Source organism: Plecotus auritus (genome assembly GCF_963455305.1).
Source record: "Plecotus auritus genome assembly, chromosome: 6".
In the NCBI taxonomy this organism is placed as follows: domain Eukaryota; kingdom Metazoa; phylum Chordata; class Mammalia; order Chiroptera; family Vespertilionidae; genus Plecotus; species Plecotus auritus.
Window position 1 is genome coordinate 178,409,221 of NC_137773.1, and position 11,219 is coordinate 178,420,439.

An 11,219-nucleotide genomic window follows, 5' to 3' on the forward strand; every position below is an offset into this window, starting at 1 on the left:
TCATTACAGTGGAAGCGCACCCGCACGGCCGCGCACCAGCTGGAGGGCAGAGGCCAGCTGGCCCTGCGGGTTCTTGCCCTTCGCCCGCCGGGCACCAGGCCCTCCTGCTTGCTGTGGGAGCCTCTTCGCTGTGAGCTGGGTGGCCTCTGGCCCAAGGCTCCAGCCGCTAAGAGCCGGGATGGGTCTCAGCCCGCGGACGCTGTACATCAGGCGGAGAGGAAGGTGCCCGTGGCTCCTGGGTGATCCTGGGGGCCCTGGTGCAGACCAGGGTTTTTATTGGGAAGTGTTTGCAAAGAAGCCAGAAATGGCGAGATGTTTGGGGTGGAGTTTGTCAGCGTGGATTTCTCTACTCTGTGGGGAGCTGTGTCATTTGCAAAGGGCTCAGAAGGGAGTGGGGAAGGAAAGGAGGGAGGGAGGGAGGAAAGGAAGGAAGGAAACAAGCTATGAAGCTGGGAAGCTGGCAGCTGCTGCTTCTTGAGAAGGCCGCGGGAGAAGCCGGGCCTTGGTGTGCATTCCAGGGGCAGCCCCTCGCTCGTGTGCAGGGCCGTGTGCTCGGCCCACAGGACCGGGCGCCTGGAGGGTGGAGGACGGCCTTCCCCCTGGTCCCCACCTAACTCTCCATGTCCCTGGACCCTGGTGTCCAGACTGTGCCAGTGAGCCCACTGCCCAGTGCTGCTCCCAGCGGCCGGGCCGCCCACAGTGGCTCTGCTGCAGCCGCTCCAGGCCCCAGGCTGAAGGGAAGCACATCCCTGGGGAGGGGCTGGCCCAGATGAGCCCCAGGACACTGCGCTGAGATCTCAGGTGGGGAGCAGGCAGGCGGTGGCGTGTGGGGAACCACAGCCCAGCCCCTCCGGGCAGTGGTAGCGCCAGGTAGCACTTCTCAAACATCTGCTCTGTCCTAGTGTGGACTGTCCGCTCTCACCCCGTTTCCTCTCCTTCCGGTTCCTTCCTCTGTGCTCCCCACAGCTGTTCTGCTGGAGGTGGGGGCAGAGTTCTAACCCCACTCTCGGTTGGTCGGTCGTGTGATCACGTGTGGCCTCCCTGCCGCCCCGTGTCAGTAACCAGCCCCCCCGTGTTGTCTTCTCTGTTCTCCGACACTCCAGGTCCAGATAGTCTCCAAAAAATTGAGCTACAGCCACGTCCAGTCCAAGTGCGGCTCCAAGGACAACATTAAGCACGTCCCTGGAGGTGGCAACGTAAGTACAGCCTGGCCCCCGGCCTCGGCCGCTGGGCGCCTGGCCAGGCAGGGCCTCCCGGGCCATCCCCGTCCTTGTGGGGCAGGGAGTCCGTGCACAGCCCCTCCTGCCTCCCCTCTGCCCTCTCCGGCGCTTGCCCTCCTGCTCTGCTCCTCGTCTCTCCTGACCGCCTCTCTCTCTCCTCTCTGCTCCTTCCCCATTTATTCCTTTCCTGGTTCTTCCCTTTTTCAGTCCCTTCTTCCTCCTCTTTCTATCCCTTTCCCTGTCCCATCCACACATCCTTCCTGTCACGCTGCTCTTCCGTGCCAGCCGAGACCTGTGCTGGGGAGACGGGAGAAGTGTCTGTGGGTCAGTGTGGGAAGAGCACCCTATGCGTTTGCCTGTGTCCCTGTGACGGCGCAGGCAGCGGGGCTCTGAGCGCGGCCGGGGCGGGCTGGGGACTTCACGGGCAGCCCTGCCCCTCCCGCTGCGCCACCAGCTTCCGTCCCCTCAGTGCCTGGGCTCCTCGCTGTCCAGCTGGACAGTCCTGCCTGCTCACCCTTTTGCTGTCCAGGCTCCGTGCCCCTGCCCTTGTGTCCTGCCATCCTGCCCATGACCTGCAAGCGCCCTCACGGGCAGCTCTGGCGGGAGGACTGCACCCCTTCTTGCCCCACAGCCCCCCTTGTTGCACCTCCTTCCACGTCGCCTCCCCCCAGTGTTCCTCCCCGTGTGGGCAGGAGCTGTGGCTCTGCCTTCAGGTGGGGTAGTTGGCCAGACCTTAGCCAGCCTGGTGTGGGGTCAGCTGAAGTGGGCGACACTTGCTTTTTTTTTCCTTTTTAAATACTAGTATATTTTGCCCTAGCGGGTTTGGCTCAGTGGATAGAGCCTCAGCCTGTGGACTGAAGGGTCCCAGGTTCAATTCCAGTCAAGGGCACATGCCCTGGTTGTGGGCTCGATCCCCAGGAGGAGGCAGCTGATCAATGATTCTCTCTCATCATTGATGTTTCTAGCTCTCCCTCCCTTCCCTTCCTCTCTGAAATCAATAAAAAAAATATATATATATATATTTTATTGATCTCAGAGAGGAAGGGAAAGGTAGAAACATCAATGATGAGAGAGAATCATTGATCAGTTGCTTCCTGCAGGCCCCCTACTGGGGATTGAGCCTGCAACCCGGGCATGTGCCTTGACTGGAATCGAACCTGGGACCCTTCAGTCCTCAAGCCAATGCTCTATCCACTGAGCCACACCAGCCAGGGCTGTGGGCGACACTCAGAGGCCTGGCCCTCACTTTTCCTCTCAGCCTTGGGCCTGATGGAAACAGGGCGAGCAGGGTTTCAGAGGGAACGGGTGCCCGTGTGTGTGACACACGTGCAGTGTGTATGTTTTGCAGTGTATGTTAGAGCTCTGAAATAATCGTTACCTGTCACTGCTGTGGTCTTCGCACTCTGACACAAGGATCAGCAAGCCTTTCTTGGGGGATGTCCTTGGTTAAAGCATCTCCATTGGGGAGACTGTGACCAGCAGGGCGTTCAGACCCTGCCCGAGAGCTGTTTCCGGGGACCGTGAGTGTCCGTCAGCCCCTCCGCGAAGCCAGCACATCAGCACGCAGCTCAGGAAGGGCCGGCCTGGCCTGTGGGCCGGGGACGGCTCCGCCACAGCCCCTCCCTGTAGAGGTGCTGGCGTTCCCACTGGGGCGGGGCTAGGAGCAGGGTGACACTCCACTACCACCCCCCACAGACACCCCCCACCGCGGGGCAGAGTCAGGGGGACGGGGAGGGAACTTAGCAGCTACTTTTGTGGGTGATCCCAGCTTCAAACTTTGCAGCAGTTTTCACCCCGTTACACCCTCCCGAGGACGGGTGTGTGTGCCCAGACCGCTGGCAGGGTCACTTCAGTAGCGGGCACTGACACTGCACTGGCCTTGGGCGTCACCCCAGGTCCCGTGGCTGGGGGCTCGGGTGTGTGAGAGCACGGCTGTGGGGCTCCACTGGGGGGCCCTGGGGGCTGTCAGGGTCCAATGGGGGGCCCTGGGGGCTGTGGGGCTCCATTGGGGGGCCCTGGGGGCTGTCAGTGCCCAATGGGGGGACCTGGGGGCTGTGGTGCTCCATTGGGGGGCCCTGGGAGCTGTCAGGGTCCAATGGGGGGGACCTGGGGGCTGTCAGGGTCCACTGGGGGGCCCTGGGGGCTGTCAGGGTCCAATGGGGGGCCCTGGGGGCTGTCAGGGCCCAATGGGGGGGCCCTGGGGGCTGTCAGGGCCCAATGGGGGGACCTGGGGGCTGTGGGGCTCCATTGGGGGGCCCTGGGAGCTGTCAGGGTCCAATGGGGGGGACCTGGGGGCTGTCAGGGTCCACTGGGGGGCCCTGGGGGCTGTCAGGGTCCAATGGGGGGCCCTGGGGGCTGTCAGGGCCCAATGGGGGGGCCCTGGGGGCTGTCAGGGCCCAATGGGGGGACCTGGGGGCTGTGGGGCTCCATTGGGGGGCCCTGGGAGCTGTCAGGGTCCAATGGGGGGGACCTGGGGGCTGTCAGGGTCCACTAGGGGGCCCTGGGGACCAGCCTTTGACCGTGAGAAACACACCACCGGGGCCGTGGAAGCAGCACCTGGCGCCCTGAAGCTGCATGTGGAGGGAGGGCAGGAGCCAGGAGGAAAGGCGGAGGTGGCGGAGCCTTTAAAAACCTCGCGTTACAGAGGTTTTCAAACACATATAAGGGTACCGAACGGTGACGTGGGCTGGCTGTGCCTTCGCCAGCTTCATTTGTGGCCCATCTCCACGTGCCCACCCACTTCCTTTGGAGCCAGTCTTAGATAAGTCGTCCCTGTGCAGACACTCCAGTCTGCAACCCAAAAGGTGAGAAGCCCTCAGAACGCACGTGTGTACAGGCAGGAGGCCCCGCACGGGCACGGGTCTGCATGGTGAACCGGGCGCACCTGGTCCTGAGCTGAGGCGATGCTGCGTGTGCCCTCGCTCTGAGGCGTCCTGCCGCGCCGCCACTTCCAGCCTTGTTTCCTGGGGTCCCGCTGCTCGGGGGCCGGCCGAGTGGTGGTCCTGGAATCTGGGTTCTACTGGTTGTCGCCTCACGGAACACGTCCTTTCTCCTTCGTTGTCTGTAGGTTGATTCAGGCTTACGTTTTCTTACCGTTCTGCTGTTGTTGATCCTCACCCGAGGATGTTTCCATTGAGTTCTGGAGAGGGTGGGCGGGAAGGAGGGGGAGAGGGACGAGAGAGAGAGAGAGAAACACTGATGTGAGAGAGACACCAATATTGATTGGTTGCTTCCCACACATGCCCCGACTGGGCTGGGGATTGAACCTGCAACCCAGGTCTGTGCCCTTGACCGGGAGTCAAACCCACAACCACTGAGCCACCAGCCAGGGCTCTCTGCCGCCTGCTATGACCCTCTCCCAGGTCGTGTGGGTTCAGGAAGCAGGTTGTGTCTCGTTCTTCTGGTCATTTCTCGTGATGTTGTCAGCTGTGGATGCCCCACACTAAGCCCGTGAGCGCATCCGGTGCACGTCTCCCGTCGTTCCTGGCTGGGCTATATCTTCAAGTGAGACTCCCTCACCCACTGCTCTTTGAGAAGGAGGCACAAGGTCAGGGAGTGGAGGGTTCGAGGGCAGACCCCGTCAAGGAACGTGTGGGCTCCACGCTTCGGGAGCGCCTCGCAGGGGGCGCAGGGACACGCACGACAGCTGGTTCTCAGCAGAAAGAGGCCCCTTCCGTGGGCCCTGGCAGGGAGCAGTGCAGCCTTGACACGCGGAGGAGACCAAGCGGGCTCTTGTCTGGACGGTGGGAGGTGCTCTGTGAAAGCTGCTGAATTCCTGCAGCAGCCGGTGGCCAGTGGGCGCCGATGGCCGTCCAGGAGGCGTGTGCAGAAGAGGCGGAGCGGGGCTGGAGCCGGGGAAGCTCGGCGAAGGCGGCCTCGGCGAGCGTGCGGGCTTGCTGGGCCGGGGGACAGCAGAGGGCTCCGTCGGAGTGGGACGACAGCTCAGGCAGGCAGCCTCCAGCAGCGTCAGGTGGCCGCGGCGAGGACTGATGCTTCCAAATCCATTTCTGTGCGCATGTGCCATGGGCGGGCCAGACGGAAAGAGAATTCCTAGAGGCCGCCTCCTCTCTGCTGAAAGGAAAGATGTGAAAGGGTCTACAAAATGCAAGCCTGGGGCTCAGACAGGCTGCTGATGGTGGGGCCTACTCCTGCCAGGCCCGGGGCCGTGGGCGGGAACTCTGTCCCCTGGGCACAGGTGGTGGAGACCCTGGTTCCTGACACAGAAGCAAGACAAGGCCTGGGCAGCCGGCACTGGCGCTGCGGTGACAGCCACCAGGAGGCGGGAGGCTGTGGCTGGCGGCTCTGAGGGCCCCTGCGCGGAGGAGGGGGTGTGGAGAGCCAGGCTCTTCCGCAGAAGCAGCTGCCACTCGCAGGCACCTGGGTCCCGTGTGGGGCTCTGTCCACAGAGGCTCTTTCCTCGTTAAAGACATGCCTGCAGCCCGGTGCCACCATGTTTCTGCAAGGCTCCTGCACGGCAGGTTCGAGGAGAGCCTGTTGGCCGTCTTACCTAATGCGTGTATTGATAGATGATTGACAGATAGTAGATACCGGTGCTGTCAGCCTGCAGGGGGAGATGCACTGGGAGGAAACAGGCGGGGACGTCGCTGTAGTGACCTCTGGGCGAGGAGTGGGCAGGGCGGGTTGGAGTGGAGCAGGAGGGGTGTTTCCGGAGAGGTGGATCCAGAAAAAGGGGGGGAGGCTGTCTGGCGGTTGCCTGGAGAGGCGCGTGGAACAGGGTTTGGACTGGCTACACGCAGGGCCAGGATGGATCCAGGGCTCTTTCAGGCACTTTTGGGCGGTGACCCTGACCTTGAACAGACTACGACAGGAGCTCACAGAGGGGAGAAACACGAACGTGGGTGCCAGGGTTGTAAAGGGGTGTGGCCTTGGCCTTGCCGGCACGTTCTCCCTGAGGCAGTGCTGGTTTTTGTCACGTTCTTCCCAGGTTCAGATTCAGAGCAAGAAGGTGGACATCTCCAAGGTCTCCTCCAAGTGTGGGTCCAAGGCCAACATCAAGCACAAGCCCGGTGAGCGAGCGCCCCCTGCCTGGTGCGTGGCCAGCGGGCGTCACCCTGTCCGCCACTCACAGCGGTCCGGCCCGCCTGCCCCGGGCCTCGGCGCGGACAGTGCAGTCCTGGCCCTCAGGCAGCGGGAGGAGCGGGAGGAGCGGGAGGAGCGGGAGTCAGGCTGCGTCTGCGGGGGCCTCCTCTGGGGGCGCGCTGTGGCCGGTGCTGCGGACCAGGACCTGGGGAGGGCGTTCCGGGCTCCAGGGCGAGGCCGGACGCGGTCAGCTCAGGAGGAAATAGTCCCAGCGGTGCAGCGCCAGCCCCGGCTCTGAGCTCCGCTGCAGCGGGGGGCACACTGCTGGCGGGTGCAGGCCTCAGGCAGTCGCGTGGACTGCTTAGGTGACGGCCAGGAGCGCCCTGCCCTCTCGTCCCTGGTAGAATGCTTCCCTCGACAGCGATGGAGATGGTTCAGCCCCAGCCAACTCCTCCTTCCCCTCTTCCATCTGGAACCCCCTCTTCCATCTGGAACCCCCTCTGGGAGACCTCCCAGGGCCCCTGCGGCTGGAGGTCAGCTTTGCGGGAGGCGGGGCTCAGTGTGGAGGGCCCCTGGCCACGCGGCAAGCACCAGGGGCCAGTGTGTGACGGGAGAGCTGGGAGGAGGCGGCTCGAAGGAAAGCCCCCTTTCTAGGCTTCCAGGCCGTGAGGGTGGGCTGGCCCTTGACCCTGCGCCCCCCTGTGGCCCTCCCCCGCCCAAGGCGGGGTCCTGGTGCTGGCCCCGCCTTTTCTCAACTCACAGGCCCCAGGCCTGTGCCTCCCTCTTGTCACTACAGTGTGACTGGGGGAGACGCTGAGCCCACCCACCTTTCCATCCTGGCTGTCAGTCACTGGTTGGCGGTGACTTTGGACAAGTCGCTTCCCAGCTCAGTGCCAGCAGCTGTGGGACGAGGGCCCTGTCCCTGGGGGGCGGGTGTTCATGCGCAGACAGGAGGCCGGTGCACCCCGCACAGTGTCAGGGAGGAGCCAGCTGGCCCCCTAGAGGCCCGGCCAGCAGCTGTGCAGCTGTGGCTGCGATCCTGCGAGGGGGACGGCCTGCCCTGTGGGGCGGTGCCTCTGGGTGAGGTGTGGTCCCAGCCTGACAGACAAGCAGCCCTGTCTTGACAGCATGTTCACCGAGCCTCCTTGTCTGCCCTCAGCCGCTGGGAGCAGGTCCATGTTCCCGTTTCTGCACTGAGCACTGGGCCAGGCCTTGGCCACGCTGGGATTCCGTGCCCGGCTCCCGGCCCTGCCCACGGGCATCTCTCTGCCACCTGAGTAACCGGTGCCTCTTGGTTCCAGGTGGAGGAGATGTCAAGATAGAAAGTCAGAAGTTGAACTTCAAGGAGAAGGCCCAGGCCAAGGTGGGATCCCTGGATAACGTGGGCCACCTGCCTGCGGGCGGGGCCGTGAAGGTAGTGAGTGGGTCCTTGGGGGACGATGCTGGGAGGAGTGGGGGTGCAGGGGAGCTGGGTCCCAGCGGGTGGGCCTGTCGCCGCCCCTCAGTCTCTTCAGGAGTCATGTCCCCCACACAGTGCCGTTCCCATCGTCCACCATCAGTCCTGGCGAGGCAGGGGAGTGAGACCCCAGCGGGGACAGACTTGTCCTGGGCCGTGGCCGGCCTGCCTGGGGCTCTTCAGCTCGTGCAGAGGGATGTGGGCTGGGCAGAGGCCGCACCGGCGGGAGGTCTGCACGGCACACAGTCCCGCCCCCTGAGGGCTGTGGGTACGGCCCACGCCGGCTGCACTCGGCCGGGGGCAGGAGCACACAGCTCCCGCCCACAGCAGGCCTGGTGGCCCGGCCTCTGGACGGACCCCTCTGGAGGGACCGGGTGGTGAGCCCTCGCTCCCTGCAGAGCGTCCCGTTGGCCTGGCTGGGCCTCTCCTCCCTGCCCCTCCTCTGTCCTCCCTCCCTCCCTCCCTCCCTCCCTCCCTCCCTCCCTCCACTGTCCTGTAAGACCCTCCTGTGCCAAGAGGCTGTCTGTCCTTCCCTCCATGTCATCGGCGGGTAGAGGGCATCGCCTCCAGCTTCTGCGCTGGAAAGGAGCAGAGGAGAGGGACACACACACACACACACACACACACACACACACACACACAAGGGCCTGCGCTGGGCCCCGCCCTCCCTGTGTCCCGCCCTCCCCGGCATCTAGACCCACCAGCGGGGGCGCTAGCTGGTTGTAGTCACTTGCCCGAGGCCTCGCGGTTCACACTGGCCTTTCCGACCCCACGTCCTGTGGTCTGGTCGTTAGTCGCATTACGTCCCTTTCTCTGTTGCTGTTGAGATCAGTTCCCGACACTGACCGGCCGGGCCCGGCCGCCGACCTGCTGTCACGGCTGCCGTTGTCGGGGCGCAGGCTTGGAGCAGAGCCCCCCTGTGCTTGCAGAGACCCCGTGCACTGCTCTGCCTGCGCCAGGCCGCCCGCCAGGAGCCCCTCAGGGGTGTGGAAGGGTGGGGGGCACCCGGCCTAGCGGCTCCTTAATCAGAGGGGGTCAGGGCCAGCGGAGCGGGGGGAGCTGTGTGTGAAACCCGCCGTCACTCCATCCCACTCCCTCTCGGACTGACCCTGCACTGTCCACTGTTTCATTGTAGACTGAGGGCGGCGGCAGCGAGGCCCCTCCGAGCCCGGGCCCCCCCGCTGGGGAGGAGCTGGCTGTCCCTGAGGCTGCGCCCGAAGCTGGCGCCCCCACTTCAGCCAGTGGCCTCAGTGGCCACACCACCCTGGCAGGGGGTGGTGACCAAAGGGAGGCCCAGACCTTGGACTGCCACATCCAGGAGACAAGTAAGTGGCTGGGCTTGGCCTGCGGGCCAGCCGGGGGCCCCGCCACTGGCTGAGTGGAAACGCCTCTGTGTGCTGCCTGGAGTGCGGCCTGAGTTTTAACGCAGCGACCTTTTATTTTCCAGGCATCTAACGCTGACATTCTGGTCTCGTCTCCGTCCCCTCTGTTGCCCTCTTGTCTCCCTCATTCCCTCTCCCGTCCCGCCTCCCGTGTCCCTGCAGATTGAGACCTACAGGCTGACGTTCCGGGCAAACGCCAAGGCCCGCACCGACCACGGGGCCGACATTGTCTCTCGCCCCCCCCACTTCCTTGGTGGCCCCAACTCAGGCACCTGGGCCTTTGGCTCCCTCCCCCGGGCTGCCCACTAGGCCTGACTACTTGGGTGCAGGGCAGCCCTCTTGGGCTCCCCCCCTCCCCGCCCCCGCTTGCCTAGGGCAGCAGCAGTGCCCCACACCTCCTCCAGCCCCTGCCCCAGGCCCAGCTCCTGGCCGTCCTCGCATCACTGCTCCAGGGGGAAGCTGGGGGAAGGGGGTAGGGGAGGCTCAAATGGGATCTTGGGGGGTCTCAGAGGAAGGAACCAGATTCCAACCTCCTCTTTGTTTGGGTTTTTTGGACCAAACCCAAGAAAAACGGACACACCCTCCCTCCTTGCTGGGTCCACCTGGAGGGAAGAGGGCGTGTCCACGTGATGGACGCCCAGCCCCGAGTGTCCCCTGGAGCTCGCTAAGCCACTGCCTCTCCCTTTGCCCCACACTGATGCCACCACAGGGGCTGCCCGCCCCCCCCCCCCCCCCCCAGTGAGGGCCAGGCTGCCTGTCCCCGCCGCCTCCCGCCTCTAGCTGCTGCCATACTTTTTCCTTGTTTTACCCATTTTTTAAAGTAACCTAAGAACTGGCCGAGTAGTTGTGCAGGTTGAAGTCATGTTAAAGGAAAGTCCTCAGCAGGTGTTTTTAAAGGAAACCGGGAGGGGAGATCCCCAGACCCCCAGCCCGGTCAGGCTGGGCCTGGGAGCTCGGGGCCCTGGGCGGTGTGGGCGGGGCAGGTGGCGGGTGCGGGGTGAGCAGGTAGAGCCCGCGAGGGGCTGGTGAGTGTGGACGGGTGGCTCTGGCATTTGGCATGGATGCTGCTTTGCTTCTCTAACCAAGAGGCTGGTGTTGGCACGTCAGTCTCATTCCTGGGACCTGGAGGGATAGGTCAGTGCTGGGAAGGGCCCTGCAGGCCTGGGACACTCGACCCTCAGCCCCCAGGGAGCCGAGGTGTCCAGACGCGGGTGGGTATTTGGGGAATCAGGTCCAGAGATTGAAAAGTAAAGGCATGAGACCGAGGCCACCCCACGTCCCTGTAGCCTGAGGAGGAGGGAGCGAGAGGCGAAGCGAGGTGCGGCCAGCCTGCAGGGGTCCCAGCCGGGAATCACTGACGCGAAGGTTCTGACTGCACTTGTACTTTTTGTATTAAAGTTTGCATGGTTTCTAATAAAGGATTAAACCTGCCTGTTCGTAGTGACATGGCCTGGAGTCTCAGGGCTTCTCGGGACTTGGCGCCTCGCCCTCCTGCCCTTGGCCCTGTCCCAGAGCTGGGACGGTGGGGGTTCTGATGTAAAGGGAGGGCGGGGTGTCTCGCCACTTCTGCAGCATCATCTTCCGTGGGGGGTTTTGTCCCCACATCCCAGCTTCCACGCGCAAACCCAGAAGCCGCAGGTCTTGGAGAGAGAATGCAAGAGCCAGACTGTCTCCAGGATGCCGACGGTGCAGGGCAGTCAGGGCACATGTATTGTCAGCAAGAGGAAGGGGCACGAGAAGCTGGGGAGACGAGAAGGCGGGGGGCGGGGGGCAGGAGGGGTGATGGGGCCTGAGCGTCCCTGTGTCGGTCCGCCAGGACGATCGATGCCCAGGTTGACAAGACTGGCTCCTCCCACTCCGTTAGTTGTGGGTCGGGAGGTGAGCCCGCTGGTCCCAGGAGCCAGAGGCCTGCGCTGGGCACTGCTCTGCGCCACCAGGCGGGACGTTCCTGTGCTGCCGATGGCTGTGGCTCGGCCGTGACGTGACCGTTGTAACCATTTCAAGAGTAAATAAAGCTCACGATGCCCCACCTGAGCCCTGTCTCCTGTGTCCTGGTGTCTGCCCTCCAGCATCACGACACCCCGCTTGTCCTCTTGCGTCGAAGGTGGCGTGCACCGTGTG

General features: G+C 64.1%; 1 protein-coding gene across 21 annotated transcripts in view; it reads left to right on the plus strand.

Moving 5' to 3' along the window:
* The window catches only part of MAP4 (microtubule associated protein 4), a 120,256-nt gene extending 109,726 nt beyond the window's left edge, over positions 1–10,530 (plus strand). For 13 of the 21 annotated variants that reach the window (XM_080676131.1, XM_080676135.1, XM_080676134.1 and 10 more), the window contains 5 exons: positions 1,104–1,196; positions 6,166–6,247; positions 7,562–7,674; positions 8,852–9,041; positions 9,164–10,530. In XM_080676131.1, coding sequence (XP_080532257.1) covers positions 1,104–1,196; positions 6,166–6,247; positions 7,562–7,674; positions 8,852–9,041; positions 9,164–9,171 — 486 coding nt within the window. In that variant the 3' untranslated portion in view covers positions 9,172–10,530. The remainder of the gene's footprint in view (positions 1–1,103; positions 1,197–6,165; positions 6,248–7,561; positions 7,675–8,851; positions 9,042–9,163) is intronic. The other 8 variants (XM_080676137.1, XM_080676123.1, XM_080676128.1 and 5 more) reach the window with 5 other exon arrangements.
* The last annotated feature ends 689 nt before the right edge of the window (positions 10,531–11,219 follow it).